Here is a 15,933-nt window from a genome sequence, read left to right as displayed (position 1 = left end):
TGTATCTAGTGTTTTGCTTGATCAAGTCTTGAATATCTGATGTCCTTGCTCCCCACATATCTCACTGACAACAGGGCTTCTTAAGTAGTAGCTACCATGTGGTCTAAATGATCTGCTGTTCCTGCTGTTGCAGCCAACATTGTCATCCAGCAAAGAGGTCCAATGAATCCAGCTACACTGTTGCCATTGGACACAGAAGATTATGATAACCGTGACACTGCAAAGTTAATAACGTGCCAAGCAGATGCAAGCCACCACAAGTAAATGCCCCTACCAAACCCAGATCTGATTCTGTTCACAGATGCTGCTCAGCAGTTGAAAGGAGTTAGAATTGCTGGTTTTTGTCTCTGAAACAGAAGTGTTAGCATCAGGAAGTATGACTCTTGGTATCTCTGTGGAACTGGTGGAACTGAATGCCCTGATTGGGGACTGTTACAACAGCAGAAGAAAAATCAGCTGACATTGACGCAGACTCCAATATGCTTTTACTGTTTATGATTTTGGAAAGTTATTAAGGCAAAGGGGATTTCTTAAAAACTCAGGAACCACAATCAAGGATGGCCAGTTAGTACAAGAATTAATGGATGTTATACAGTTGCCATCAGTAATGGCTGTACTGGAATGTAAAAGCCACGACAAAATGAACAGAGTCAAAAACCTCAAAAATGTAGTAGCAGATGAGGCAGCATGGGAAGTGATAAAAGGAATAAATAAAGTGAATTCGACAACATAAGTTGTGAGAACAAAGGAACATTCTATCACACCCAAACATGGAGGATTATCAAGAAATGCAAGCTCAATGCTTTAATGCAGTTGTCCTGGATGAAGAATGGTGGGAAACGAGACCACAATGAATCATGGAGGTAATGGCATTGATCACAGGTAGCCCCAACCATGTTGTTTCCTTATTTGGCACAACAGATAGACTCCCTAGGACATACAGTACTGGAGTGGTAAAGATGATCAGCAGATTCTCAGTGCGGTGGAATTTAAACTTTAGATCACAAGTTCTACAAGGAAATGAACTCTGAAGCAACAGACAAGTTTTCTCAGTTTGGTGGTCTGGCCCTCCCTAAATCAGTTTTGCACCTACAAGTGGATTATATTACCAAAATGCCAAGAACACTAAGACAATCTCCATCTCAGGATGAGTGGAGGCTGCTCCAGCAAAGAAAGCCATAGAGAGAGAGATATGCACACACACGCGCACAACCACATCCCAAGATGAGGATTGTTAAATTAACCCTGGACACACTTCACTAAAAGTGTATGTCAGGAAAAACGCTGACTGAACATTGAATGGGACTACCAAACAAAGATTAAGTTTCACATAGAGGGTTATCATGACCTCCAGCCATTCCTGTGGTCTTATACAGTATCACAGCAACCGCAGACAAAAAGACAAGATTAAGCCCAATTAAGGTGATGACAGGACAACCCATGGCACTATCTGGAGAGGCCAATTCAACACATTATGACATACAGAATAGTTGACTTGTGTGAAACTTACTCAGCTTGTTCAGTGTGCTTCTCAACAGGTTTCTGCTGTCTAGAGCAATCCAGCAGAAAGAAGGAAGACACTCCTTGATTTCTGATGAGTGGGTTCTAATCAAGAAGCCATTGTACGCTTGGTGGGAAGAACACTATTAGGTGCTGTTCATCAGTAAAAGTTGAAGGGAAAAGTTAGTGATACACGCTGGCTACTGCATTTGAGCTAAAGTAGCACCAGGAGGTGAAGGAGGAGACCACAAGCTCTGAGGTTAATTTGCTACTAACCTCTGATTCAGTTTGTATGTCACTAGGCTACAGTGATTAAATTACTAAGCACGCAGGGGATATCAAATGAAGGCATTAAGTACTGGGCATGAAGAAACACATTCTGATGCTGGCTGTTCTTGGATTGTTCTTGCTTTTTTTTTTCTCTCATGCACACTCCATGTGCCAATTGAAATGACCCATAATTTGCTTTTACAAGTATCGCATGAATTTGCAGATGCTGTTAATGCCTCTGGCTGTTGGGTATGCCATTATGTACCACACATCTCAGTGCTCAGCAATGTTGGGCATTCCTGTAGACTCTGCACAAACATGTTCTCTTTTCATCAAACAAAGTTTAACATTACGATCCAATGATGACTTCCTTGGTTCAAAGAAAACATGGATATACAATGATTATGATCACAGCACAACATCTTTGTCCAGATCAAGGGTTCCCAACGGTTTTCATGCATGGACCCCTAACATTAACCAAGGGGCCTGTTGAAGCCAGGTTGGGAACTCTGTGTCTAGATGATCTGTGCCATCAAACTATCAATTTGTGTCAGGTCCAGTCCTACTCATGTTTTTACCTAGGAAACCCCAATACTCATACACGGTATATACAGTTGCAAGAAAAAGTTTGCAAACCCTTTGCAATTACCAGGTTTCCTGTATTACAATTACTCTTAATTTAAGTCTGTTTCTTGCAACTGTACGTAGACTGATTGTATGTACATAAAGTGACTCTAGGTGCAGAAATAACTATACCAAAGGTGACTGACAGAAAATTACAAAGTGACAAAATGACAGTTGGCAAGAGGAACTTTTATAGGTAGCAGCAGGCCTTGTGAAAAGACTGTAGGGCAGAGCCCCTCAGTGTAGGTATGAGGTGCGGAGTGTAAGTGTAAAGTGGTAGTACATGGAGAGATGAAGGGTGCTGAGTGGCTGTGGAGAGGTGCGACAGATGTGTATGTAGCAGTGACGGGTAGGTGAATGGGAGGAGGTCAGCCTGATGGCTTGGGGAAGTAGCTGTCCTTTGTGGATTTAGTGCATATACATAATGCTAAATGGAATAATGATTTGAGAATTTTTATTGACCATGTCCAGTGCAAGAATGGTCACAGTCCAGCAAGATCCCTGTCGTTCAATAAGAAACTCCTTGAATTCATGGAACAGCACATATAAAATATGTGTAAATGGAGCTTGTATCTCCCTTCTACGTAATTGGTAATTTTTTTCCTTCCTATGAGAAACATGCAAACTTTACTAAATGGGACAACAGAGAACAAAGTTGTTTTGCAGCAATCTTATTCTTAACGTGCAGTGTTGTAAGATCTGTATTATTACTGACATTGCTTCTTCTCTAGAAAAAGCAAAAATAGTTGATATGTGTAAGATGGTTCTTTAAAATTGTATGGCATTAGTTTATTTTTAGCCATTAAAGGGAGGGTGGTGTGGGAACGTGCACAGTTATAGACAAAGACTGTTGTACCTACATACCTGATGAGTCTGGAAGCTGATCATTTGTTTAAAAAAGCAGCCAAGATTCATCAATCCTATGGATGGGATTTCTTTGACTAGATAGATGAGCCCTAGGGAGCTGGGGTTACTCAGTGTTCAGTCTGATTTGTCTTATTGTAGTTTATATATAACCATATATATAACAATTACAGCATGGAAACAGGCCATCTCGGCCCTTCTAGTCCGTGCCGAACGCTTACTCTCACCTAGTCCCACTGGCCCGCACTCGGCCCATAACCCTCCATTCCTTTCCTGTCCATATACCTATCCAATTTTACTTTAAATGACAATACCGAACCTGCCTCTATCACTTCTACTGGAAGCTCGTTTCGTTCCAGTTACATCTTCATTGTATAAGGGCCATCATCTATTGAGCTGTTCGGACTTTCCATATTCGTAAGGACAATCCAGCTGGTTATGACATAGCTGTGTAAGTCTACATTTTTATAACAGTTGATTAAGTCTTATAATCCATGCTGTTTTGCAGATTTTTCTACCTCTGAATTTTCAGATGTAATGGTTCACGCTGTTGATTTTGGAATCTGAGGGGGAAATTTCGGATTAATGTTTAAATTGAAATTTCCTATAGTTTATCATCTTGAGTTTGCTTATATGTTTGTATAATCACCTGTTTGTAATTTTTAGTAGATTTTTAAATTTCTTTGTAAGCCTGAAATGGTATGGCAGCATAAATACAATCCTGGGTGTTCACAGACTATTCTTATCAGAGAAGGCTCCCTTCTTTAACTAGTTTGCACTACAAAGGGAAAACATGGGTTCCCAGTCATTTGATTCTTGCCTTTCTTGTCTGCTTTTTCTTTGTGTTGCTTGCTGTTTCAAGCTGACACTACTTGACCTATATTTTAAACAGCTAATAAAATGGCTTTGACCCTAAGATTTGCACAGCGTTCTTGACCCCCAAAGAAACTTCTGGACAACATAGTTTTCAGATTGAGCACCATACACTGCTATATGATGTTATTGGTCCAATCCCTCAACTATGTTGAGAGCTTTCCTGCTGTGGCAAGCTTCCATTATTATATATGTGAATATAAGGACTTAAAATAGAAAATAATTTTAAGAATTGCATGCAGTCTCAGATCCTTCACTGTGGAATAGATAATGGTTGGGATGTTGGATCTTAAGGAGGGCGTTAGCTCTCCAGATAACAATTGTTAATGTTCAAAATAATTAAAATACATGTGCTCACCCTGGAATCTGCTTGTTAGTTCACTTACGTAATTTTAATTTTTCTTGGAAAGCAGTTCCGGAACTGAGGATTTTAATCTTTACCAAAATAATTTCATTTTTCATTTGTCCATGTAGGTTAAAAATGATCCATTTAAAAAAGAATCTACAACAAAAGATGGGTTTGGGAAGATGAGTTCAAGCAGAAGCAGTAGTGATAAAAAGAGTTCAACTAGTGGAAAGGCCAGTAGCAAGTAAGTCTATGGTGACTAATGGTTTAGATTTGTGAGAAGAAGGCTCCTCTCAATGTTTATCTATTGTTCCTATCAACTTTCTTCTTCACTGAACCAATTTACATTTTCTGAAAACGTTCACCAGGCTTGAAAGGGTTGTCACCTTTGAGTAGTACTTATTGACTTCCTGATTCTCAGGTGTTATTTTTCATACCTGAACCTGATTAGCAAACATGCCTGTTTATCAAACACTGAAATATCAAAGTCAAGCCTGACTCTCCCAAAACATAAACACTTAAATTGGAATTTCTGGTCAGCAATCTGAAAAATAACCCTGACTGCTTTCTTCCTTTTCAACTCTAGTCCTCAGTGGCCAATTATGCAATGATATATGCCAGCTGAGATCAATTAGTCTAATACTTAAGCAATAAAAAATGTTATCTGCACAACATTTGCAAGTAATGCAGCTTCATTGCTTTTAAACTTGAACAGGATCAAAAGAACCCAATAATTGGCCATGGGCAATTTTGTATGGTTTGTAAGAGGAGTCATCGACATCTGCTGAAAGTTGATTTGGTGAGGGCAGTGCAGTTTTGTAGATTGCATGATTTGTTTGGCATTCAATTGAAGGAACCTGGTGGCATTTTAAATTTACAGATTAAGATGGCTTTCCTATTTCTTTTGTACCAAAGTATACTGGACAGATTTAAATGTCTGTGGTAGAGTTTGTTTTTTGGAACAAAGTGAAATTTTGTTGAAGAGATAACAGATGCATCACTTGATTCTAGCATGGTCCTAGAGGACTGGAAGATTACAAACTTTACTCTTAAAGGGAGGAAGGCAATAGAAAGGAAATTATAGGTCCGTTAGCCTAACTTCAATGATTGGGAAAGTGTTGGAGTCTATTATTTTAAAGGATGAGGTTTTGGTGTACTTGGGGATCAATGATAAAATAAGTCTGTCAGAATGGTTTCTGGAAGTTCTTTAAGGAGGTAACAAACAGGGTGGACAAAGGAGAGGCAGTGGATGTTATTTACTTGGATTTTCAGAAGGTGTTTGATAAGGTGTCACACATTAGTCTGCTTAACAAGATAAAATCCTATGCTGTTACAGGAAAGATACTGGCATAGATAGAGGAATGGCTAACAGGCAGAAGGTAGCAAGCTGGAATAAAGGGGGGCCTTTTTTGGTTGGCTGCCAGTGACTAGTGGTGTTCATCAGGGGTCAGTATTGAAACTTCTATTTTTCACATTGTCAGTGATTTGGATAATGGAATTGATGGCTTTGTGGGAAAGTTTGCAGATGATATGAAGATGGGTGGAGGGGTAGGTAGTGCCGAGGAAACAATACAATTGCAGCAGGACTTAGACAAATTGGAAGAATGGGCAAAAAAGTGGCAGATTGAATACACTTTGGGAAATGTATGATAATGCATTTTGCTTAAAGGAACAATAGTGAGGACTATTATCTTAATGGGGAGAAGGTTCGAACTCAGAGTCCTCGTGCAGGACTCCCAGAAGGTTAATTTACAGGTTGAGTCTGTGGTAAAGGAGGCAATTGCAATGTTAGTATTTATTTCAAGTGGAATAGAATATAAAAGCAAGGAGATAATGCTGAGCCTTTATAAGACACTAGTCAGGGTGCACTTGGAGTATTATCAACAGTTTTGGGCCCCATATCTCAGCAAGGATGTGTTATCATTGGAGAGAGTCTAGGGGAGGTTCACAAGGATAATAGTGGAAATATCCAGAACTAGTAGGTGCAGCCTCAAAATTGAGGGGCGACCTTTTAGAACAGAGGTAAGGAAAAAGAGATACACTACTCTCTGAGTAGGGCTGAATGGTCTAATACCGTCTTACAACCATAATGTAAGAGCTTTAAGTCAACAATACCCACTGGGTATTGCAATTAATTTGGTTATGTCAGCTGTCAGGTTTTAGATTTGTTTCAAGATCATGGGCAATGACTCTGCAGTGTCTTTCAATTTCACTGCCACAGACCACAAGCAATACCTTGGGGAATTTTTGAGTGTAAGAACTAATCAGGTTATTTCTACATTATGTACTTGATAGTGAACAGTTTTATTGTTGGTGCTGGGCTGCGTGGTGACACTTGCAGGCTGTGCTAGCACACCCTCCAGTATATTGGTGGGCTGGCTGGTGGTGTAGTGGCATCAGCAATGGTCCTGAGTTCAAACCCAACCTGGGCAGCAGCAGTATCTGCCTGGAAAAAAGTACTGGCAATCTACTTCAGTATCTCACCATGAAAACCCTATGGGCCCTATGATCCATGAGGTCATGACGAGTCGGACTCGACTAAATGACTGAACAACATCAAACCGCAAACAGTGCATTTCGCTGTATGTTTCAATGTACACGTGATAAATAAATTTGAATCTTGTAACTTCAGATTAACATTCAGTCTGATTTTAGAAGATTCTGTAATGTGATTGAGCCTTTTAATATTAAGTATTTAACTTGTCTTAACTCTTAACTATAAAGGACTCAAGTTTCTTCCAAAAAAGAGGATAAGAAAACTGACAAACCTGGGGAAAGAAAAGAAAGCAAGGACGGATCAAGTTCCACAAAGAAGCCAGAAAATAAAAAGGATGAGAAGGAAAGCACAATGAATATTAACCATGGCCATTCCAAAAAAATGGAAGAGAAAAGGCGAAAGAGTATGTATCTGGGTGTATAATGTGAAATAATTTGAATACTATCATTTTTGTGACTAAAGATTATGTCCAGAGTTGAAACTTTTTTTTTTGTTGCCTGGTTATTTGCCTTGAATTTCAGAAAGAATTAATAGTTTTAAGTTTGCTGGATAATTGATAGTTGTCATATTTCATAATTTTTTTCTATCAATATTCAAAATATCTTTTTAGATGTGAAAAGTCCTCATCGGATGGTGGTTATAGACATGGCTAAAGGTGAACCAGTTGTTAGTGTGAAAACTGCAAAGAAAGTCAAGAGTGACCAGGTAACGATCTATGGGGAGAGGGGGAAACAATGAATCTATTAGTTTATCCGTAATACATTGTTAACAATTTTATTTATATATATATATATATATATATATATTTTTTTTTTTCAAATGTTTGGCTAGTCACTTTCCATATCTTTTTATGGGATATATTTTCAAAACCAATTATGAAAGGCAACTTTAAACTTACAATTCTCAAATTATTAGATAGGAATTTACTGTTCTATGATGCTTAAACCTCATGTTTGGTGCCATTATAACGGACAGTGACTTTTGTGGAATGCCTAAAGATAGTTAATATGTAAATTCAGTGGGTGCTGACATTGGTTCCCTGCTTCTCCACAGATCTTCTGTTTTTCAGTGGGGATTTCTAGAAATCAGCAAATTAACAAATTATTTACAACCTATCCTTACTCCAAAATACCCTACATATGTTAATTTTTTTGTGAGGTGTAGAGGAATTTTAATGGTATAATTCTGCTTGTTGGTTTTCTAGTTCTATGAAAAGTAACTTACAATCCACATACAGTTATTTCAATTTGCTGTGGTAATGAAATTTAGGATATTATGGTCAGTATTTTTAAACATCAGACGAAGAACAGAGGCATATTGAAATTTTTACCTAGTGCTCTACAATGACAAGATGGCACCAGTGATCATCGGCAACATTCTGTATGCTCCAGAACATCTGGATGGCAAAGATGCATACATCAGGATGCTCTTTATCAACTACCGCTCAGCATTCAATACCAGCATCCCCTCAAAACTAATCAATACGCTTCAAGACCTGGGCCTCAATACCTTCTTGTGTAGTTGGATCTTGGATTTCATCACTTGCAGGCCCCAGTCAGGTTGGATTCCAACAATCTCCTTCAGCACAGCACCAATACCACATTAAAGTTTGTTGATGACACCGTCATAGGCTGAATCAAAGGTGATGAATCAGCATATAAAATGGAGATTAAAAATCTAGCTGAATGTTGTCATAACAACAGCTTTTTACTCAAGTCAGCAAGACCAAGGAGCTGATTATAGACCTTGGGAAAATCCAGATGTCTATGAGCCAGTCCTCATCGGAGGATCAGAGTTGAAGAGGGTTAGCAACTTTAAATTCCTAAGTACTGTTATTTTGGAAGACCTGTCCTGGTTCCAGCGCTTAAGTGCAATTATGAAGAAATCACAGTAGAGCCTCTTATTCCTTAGGAGTTTGTAGAGATTCTGCATTCAAAACTTTGGCGAACTTCTATAGATGTGTAGTGAAGAATATATTGACTGGCTGCATCACAGCCTGGCATAGAAATACCAATGCCCTTGAACAGAAAACCCTACAAAATGTAGTGTATGTGGCCCAGTCCATCATGTGTAAAGCCCTCCCCACCATTGAACACATCTACATGAAACGCTGTTGCAGAAAAACAGCATCCATCATCAGGGTCCCTCACCACCCAGGGCATGCTCTTTTCTTGCTGTTGCCATCGTGAAGAGAGTGTAAGGGCCTCAGGACTCTCACCACCAGCTTCAGGAACAGTCATTACCCCTCAACATCAGGCCCTTGAATCGAAGGGAATAACTTCATTCAGCTTCACTTCATCATTGAAGTATTTCCACAACCTGTGGACTCACTTTCAAGGACTTTATCACATGTTTTCAAAATTTATTGATTTTTTAAAAAATTATTATTTTTGTACTTGCAGCTTGTTGTTTATGGTGACATATATGTACTTTGAACTTTTACAGTTTAACCTAACTGAAAACCAATAGTTTACTTTTTAGCTTACAATTGGAGCTCTTCAGTGTGTGCTTGATGATATTAAATGACAAAGTCCCATGCTATAGTAACTGCGAGATGTTTGTAGGCTGTTTCCTGTGACGTCTATTAACTGAAAGTTTCAGGCCAGTTAATTCCAAAAGTCCTCAATGCTATTTAGCAGGAATGAAATGATAAGGACAAGCTTTTATTTTTTTAAAATCCATTTTGTTTGTCCTTGGAAGAACCTCAAAAGATTTTCATCTGTATATACTCCCAGCCACAGACCTGAGTGAAAAAAGATAGCTGAAAACATAAAATAATACTAAGTCTTGCATGTCCTCAAAAGGAGTTCCTGAATTTTCTGTAAAGAATTGATCTTTCAAGATTGTTCTTGACAACAGTATTTGAAACATCTGAATTATTCAACATTTGAATGAGCTGAAAGACACTTCCGTTCTACCCTTGATTGTTCGTGTCATCTGTCTGCTTCACTGATGTTAATGCTGCTTCGTTGGCAGAATATACCAAAGTAGTGGATTTATCTACATTGACTGGATTTACTAGTGGCATAGGAGCCTACATTAAGAAAATTATTGTTTTGAAGGTATGGTGATTAAGAAATATGTCATCTTTACCAATTTTATAGACATCGACTTCTAGAAATAGAGAGAAACGTTTTCCAACTAGACCGGATGCTAAGGAGAGAAAGGATATTCTGCCTTTTGAGAAAATAAAACAGCAAAAAATTCGTGAGCGTCTAATTCGACTGGAGCGCATACGTCGTGCAATAGAATTAAGAAGGTACTTGAAAGTTTACAACTCATTAGAGGAAATTTTAATGTCAAAAACTTTAATATGTTTGGACTGTTTGTATTTATTACACTTATTCAGCTAATTTCTAGTGGCATCAGACATCACTCTGTGATTGTACTCCTTCAGCTCAATCAGAATCCAAGGCCAAATACGAGACTTAAGCATAACATTAGCAGCATTTTGACAGGATGTTCATTTGCTTGAAAAAATGCTTTGTATGTTCTGAAATCATACAATTTTTCATACTGACATCCAAACACTGACTCTCATGCCCCTTAATCTTGGTTGGATTTGAACTTGAGTTCATCACACTATTAGAGTGAGAGTTGTACAGCCCTTTAGCCCATCATGTCCATACTGACCATTCTACCTGTCAACACTAACCCCATTTGTCCTCAATAAGCTTGTAGCTTTATACTATATAGACAATAGGTGCAGAAGTAGACCATTCAGCCCTTCGAGCTTGCACCGCCATTTTGAGATCTATCAATGCTATCAATACTACTATCAATACCCGGTTCCTGCCTTGTCCCCATATCCCTTGATTCCCCTATCCATAAGATACCTATCTAGCTCCTCCTTGAAAACATCCAGAGAATTGGCCTCCACTACCTTCCGAGGCAGTGCATTCCAGACCCCCACAACTCTCTGGGAGAAGAAGTTTTTCCTTAACTCTGTCCTAAATGACCTACCCCTTATTCTCAAACCATGCCCTCTGGTACTGGACTGTCCCAGCATCTGGAACATATTTCCTGCCTCTATCTTGTCCAATCCCTTAATAATCTTATATGTTTCAATCAGATCCCCTCTCAATCTCCTTAATTCCAGCGTGTACAAGCCCAGTCTCTCTAACGTCTCTGCGTAAGACAGTCCAGACATCCCAGGAATTAACCTCGTGAATCTGCACTGCACTTCCTCTACAGCCACGATGTCCTTCCTTAACCCTGGAGACCAAAACTGTACACAGTACTCCAGGTGTGGTCTCACCAGGGCTCTGTACAAATGCAAGAGGATTTCCTTGCTCTTGTACTCAATTCCCTTTGTAATAAAGGCCAACATTCCATTAGCCTTCTTCACTGCCTGCTGCACTTGCTCATTCACCTTCAGTGACTGATGAACAAGGACTCCTAGATCTCTTTGTATTTCTCCCTTACCTAACTCTACACCGTTCAGATAATAATCTGCCTTCCTGTTCTTACTCCCAAAGTGGATAACCTCACACTTATTCACATTAAACGGTATCTGCCCACTCACCCAGCCTATCCAAGTCACCCTGAATTCTCCAAACATCCTCATCACATGTCACACTGCCACCCAGCTTAGTATCATCAGCAAATTTGCTGATGTTATTTTCAATGCCTTCATCTAAATCGTTGACGTAAATTGTAAACAGCTGTGGTCCCAGTACCAAGCCCTGTGGCACCCCACTAGTCACCACCTGCCATTTCGAGAAACACCCATTCACCGCTACCCTTTGCTTTCTATCTGCCAACCAGTTTGCTATCCATGTCAATGTCTTCCCCCCGATGCCCTGAGCTGTGATTTTACCCACCAATCTCCTATGTGGGACCTTATCAAATGCCTTCTGAAAATCGAGGTACACTACATCCACTGGATCTCCCTTGTCTAACTTCCTGGTTACATCCTCGAAAAACTCCAACAGATTAGTCAAGCATGATTTACCCTTGGTAAATCCATGCTGGCTCGGCCCAATCCTATCACTCCTATCTAGATATGCCACTATTCCATCCTTAATAATGGACTCTAGCATCTTCCCCACCACCGATGTCAGGCTGACAGGTCGATAGTTCTCTGTTTTCTCCCTCCCTCCTTTCTTAAAAAGTGGGATAACATTAGCCATTCTCCAATCCTCAGGAACTGATGCTGAATCTAAGGAACATTGGAAAATGATTACCAATGCATCTGCAATTTCCAGGGCCACCTTCTTTAGTACCCTAGGATGCAGACCATCTGGACCTGGGGATTTGTCAGCATTCAGTCCCATCAGTCTTCTCATCACCGTTTCCTTCGTAATGTCAATCTGTTTCATTTCCTCTGTTACCCTATGTCCTTGGCCCATCCATACATCTGGGAGATTGCTTGTGTCTTCCTTAGTGAAAACAGATCTAAAGTACTCATTAAATTCTTCTGCCATTTCTCTGTTTCCCAGAACAATTTCACCCAATTCATTCTTCAAGGGCCCAACGTTGTTCTTAACTATCTTCTTTCTCTTCACATACCTAAAAAAGCTTTTTCTATCTTCCTTTATATTCCTGGCTAGCTTGCGTTCGTACCTCATTTTTTTCTCCCCGTATTGTCTTTTTAGTTAAGTTCTGTTGTTCCTTAAAAACTTCCCAATCATCTGTCCTCCCACTCACCTTAGCTCTGTCATACTTCCTTTTTTTTTAATGCTATACAATCTCTGACTTCCTTTGTCAACCACTGTGGCCCCTTTCCCCCCTTTGAATTCTTCCTTCTCTGGGGGATGAACTGATTTTGCACCTTGTGCATTATTCCCAAGAATACCTGCCATTGCTGTTCCACTGTCTTTTCTGCTAGGCTATCCGTCCAGTCAACTTTGGCCAGCTCCTCCCTCATGGCTCCATCGTTTCCCCTGTTCAACTGCAACACTGACACCTCCGAGCTGCCCTTATCCTTCTCAAATTGCAGATAAAAACTTATCATATTATGATCACTACCTCCTAATGGCTCCCTTACTGCAAGATCGCTTATCAAATCCTGTTCATTACATAACACTAAATCCAGAATAGTCTTGTCCCTGGTCGGCTCTCGTACAAGCTGTTCCAAGAATGCATCCCATAGGCACTCTACAAACTCCCTATCCTGTGGTCCAGCACCAACCTGATTCTCCCAGTTCACCTGCATGTTGAAATCCCCCATAACTACTGCGACATTACCTTTGCCACATGCCAATGTTAACTCCCTATTCAACTTGCACCCAATATCCATGCTACTGCTTTGCTTATTCAAGTAGTTTTCTAGCCATCTCTTAATGATTGCATCTGATTTCACCGCTGCCTGTAAAAGTTCCACAAATGAAACCTTCTGTTTCTTAAAATAAAACTTAATTCTCAAATCCCCCTTTAAACCTCTTCCCTCATATTAAACGTCTATCCTTCATGATAAATTTTCTCTACACTCTTCTTAGCAGCATTCAAACAGTTGGACACAGTATTCTTAAGAGTTCTCTAACCAATGTTTAAAGTTGCAACAAAACATCTTAACTTTTTTGTCTATTCTTATGAAAGCAGGTAGGCCACATTACTGCCTTTAGCACTCTATATTTACTTGTGTTGTCACTTTGAGGGAGGTATTCCCCAAGTTCTTTCTGTTCATCAGCAATCCTTAAGGCTCTACTATTTACTATACAAGCCCTACCCCTATTTAATGTCCCAAAATGCATCATCTCACACCTTATTCCACCTGATCTCTAGAAAATTTTCCTTGCTATCTATAACACCAGTTACTGTGTCATTTGAAAATTTACTTATCATTCCTCCATCCTTCATGTCCAAGTGATTATCAAAGATCACAAACAAAAAGAGTTCCCACACTGATCCTGTGGTGCATCACTAGTCCCAGACTTCCAATCAGAAAAGCAACCTTCCACTACCCCTACCACCAAGCCTGCAAGTCTGCCTTGGATCCTATGTGTCTTAACCTTCTGGACCAGCCTGCTATATGAGATTTGTCGTAATTTCAAACTTGTTTCAATTTTTCCATCAAAATCTTGTGTTAAAAGAAGTTGCAGAGGGCCATGCAGGACCATAGCAACAAATCCAAAATAATAATCAGATATCAGGATACAAGTCGGGAGGCCATGGACAAGAGCAATACTTAGTGACTTTTAGTCTGGATTCCAAAAGAGCTCAAGTTTTAAATTTTCATTTGCACGAGTTAATAATTACCAAGCCACTTATTCTGTCTAAATTATTTTTGAACACCGTGTAGACTGCCTTGCTTGGAACAAGTGATCTTTTCTGCCTACTCTGCATTTGTAAAGTATGTGCTTATTGTTAACAAGGCGCCGTGAAATAGCCGAGAGACAGCGTCGTGAGCGGGAACGCATCCGGATGATTCGCGAACGTGAGGAACGTGATCGTTTGCAGCGAGAAAGAGAACGATTAGAAATTGAGAAACAAAAGCTTGAAAGGGAAAGGATGGAACGGGAACGACTGGAACGAGAACGCATACGTATAGAACAGGTGAACATTGTTTTCTGGTGATATATTTAAATGATTTGCGTAACAATGTGGATGGGCTGATCAGTAAGTTTGCAGTCAAGAAAAAAAAATGGCCTTGTGGAAGGAAATTGTCAAAGGCTATGGCAGGATAGAGATATATTGGAATATGGGCAGACAGATGGCTAATGGAGTTTAATCTGGACAATTGTGAGTTGTTCCCATTTGGGAGGTCAAATCTAATTACTAAATGTCAGGACCCTTAAGAAGCTTTGATATGCAGAAGGTTCTTGGGGTACAACTCACACTTGTGTTGCCACTTTCAGTGAACTGTGGTGGAAGGTGGCAACACAGATAAGAGTGGTTAAAAAAGCATGGCAGGTTTCCTTTCATAGACAGGATGCTGTTAGCTGGGTAGCCATGTTTTTTGATGCATTAACCGCTGGTTAGGCTGCTAGCTGGGTAGCCATGTTTTTTGATGCATTAACCGCTGGTTAGGCTGCATTTGAAGTATTGTGTAGTGTTCTGGTCGCTGTATGTACTGGAATGATGTGGAGGTTGTAGAGAAAGTACAGAAGTTCATCAGGATTAACTTGGATTGGAATACGTTAGCGATAATCCTTTGTGTTCCAGGATGGATAAATTTAGATTGTATTCACTGAAGTGTCAGAGACTGAGGGGTGAACAGATGAAAGTATATAAAATTGAGAGGCACGGCTAGTTGTATAGTCGGAATCTTTTTCCCAGGGTCGATGTGACATGTATTAGAGATCATAGGTTGAAGGTATGAGGGGGAAGGGATCACAAGAAACCACACGCACCCACACCCTGCTAGAGGTAGTGGAAGCAGATACGATAGCAAAATTTAAGTTGCATTTAGACAGACAGATGAACATGTAGGGGAAGGTGGAATATGGAACGTTTACAAGCAGATGGGTTTAATTTAATTTAACATCATCATCAGCACAGATATTGAGGGTCCTAGAGCTGTATTGATCCATGTTCTGCACAGCAGTATTTGATTTGGTAGTTTATTGTAGAAAGGGTGTGAAGCAAGATGTGGGCTTTTGCATTTTAACTAATCTCTGATCATTGCAAGATGGATGAAAAAGCTATCAAAAATCATTTTAGCTGGATAGGTTCATGGAATCATGGGAAAAATTCTTCAATGTTTTATTCTTGATGAGAAGCTGACAAGGAAATACAAATTTGACAAAGAATGCTACAGGAGAGAAACAGGTTCTTTGACCTATTTATTCCATGCCAAATGATTAATCTACCTAGTTCCATCGGCCTGCATCTGGACCATAGCCTCCTATACCTCTCCTATCTATATGCCTACCGAAACTTCTCTTAAATGTTAAAGTTGAACCCATATCCACCACTTCTGTTGGCAGATCTTGCACAACCCTCTGAGTAAAGAAATTCCCCCTCATGCTCCCCTTGACCTGTGACCTCTCGTAATCTCGCCCAACCTCAGTGGGTA

At 39.7% G+C, this 15,933-nt stretch overlaps 1 protein-coding gene across 2 annotated transcripts in view; it reads left to right on the top strand.

The window, feature by feature from the left end:
• sltm (SAFB-like, transcription modulator) overlaps window positions 1–15,933 on the top strand; it is a 72,470-nt gene that overhangs the window by 36,685 nt on the left and 19,852 nt on the right. For both annotated transcript variants that reach the window (XM_073032924.1, XM_073032923.1), the window contains exons 11-15: window positions 4,606–4,721; window positions 7,202–7,377; window positions 7,585–7,679; window positions 10,079–10,233; window positions 14,291–14,471. In XM_073032924.1, coding sequence (XP_072889025.1) covers window positions 4,606–4,721; window positions 7,202–7,377; window positions 7,585–7,679; window positions 10,079–10,233; window positions 14,291–14,471 — 723 coding nt within the window. The remainder of the gene's footprint in view (window positions 1–4,605; window positions 4,722–7,201; window positions 7,378–7,584; window positions 7,680–10,078; window positions 10,234–14,290; window positions 14,472–15,933) is intronic.

The sequence above is a fragment of the Hemitrygon akajei genome, chromosome 30, assembly GCF_048418815.1.
Source record: "Hemitrygon akajei chromosome 30, sHemAka1.3, whole genome shotgun sequence".
Lineage (NCBI taxonomy): Eukaryota > Metazoa > Chordata > Chondrichthyes > Myliobatiformes > Dasyatidae > Hemitrygon > Hemitrygon akajei.
The sequence above is the reverse complement of the archived record's forward strand: the minus strand, read 5'-3'. Positions and strand labels throughout refer to the sequence as shown.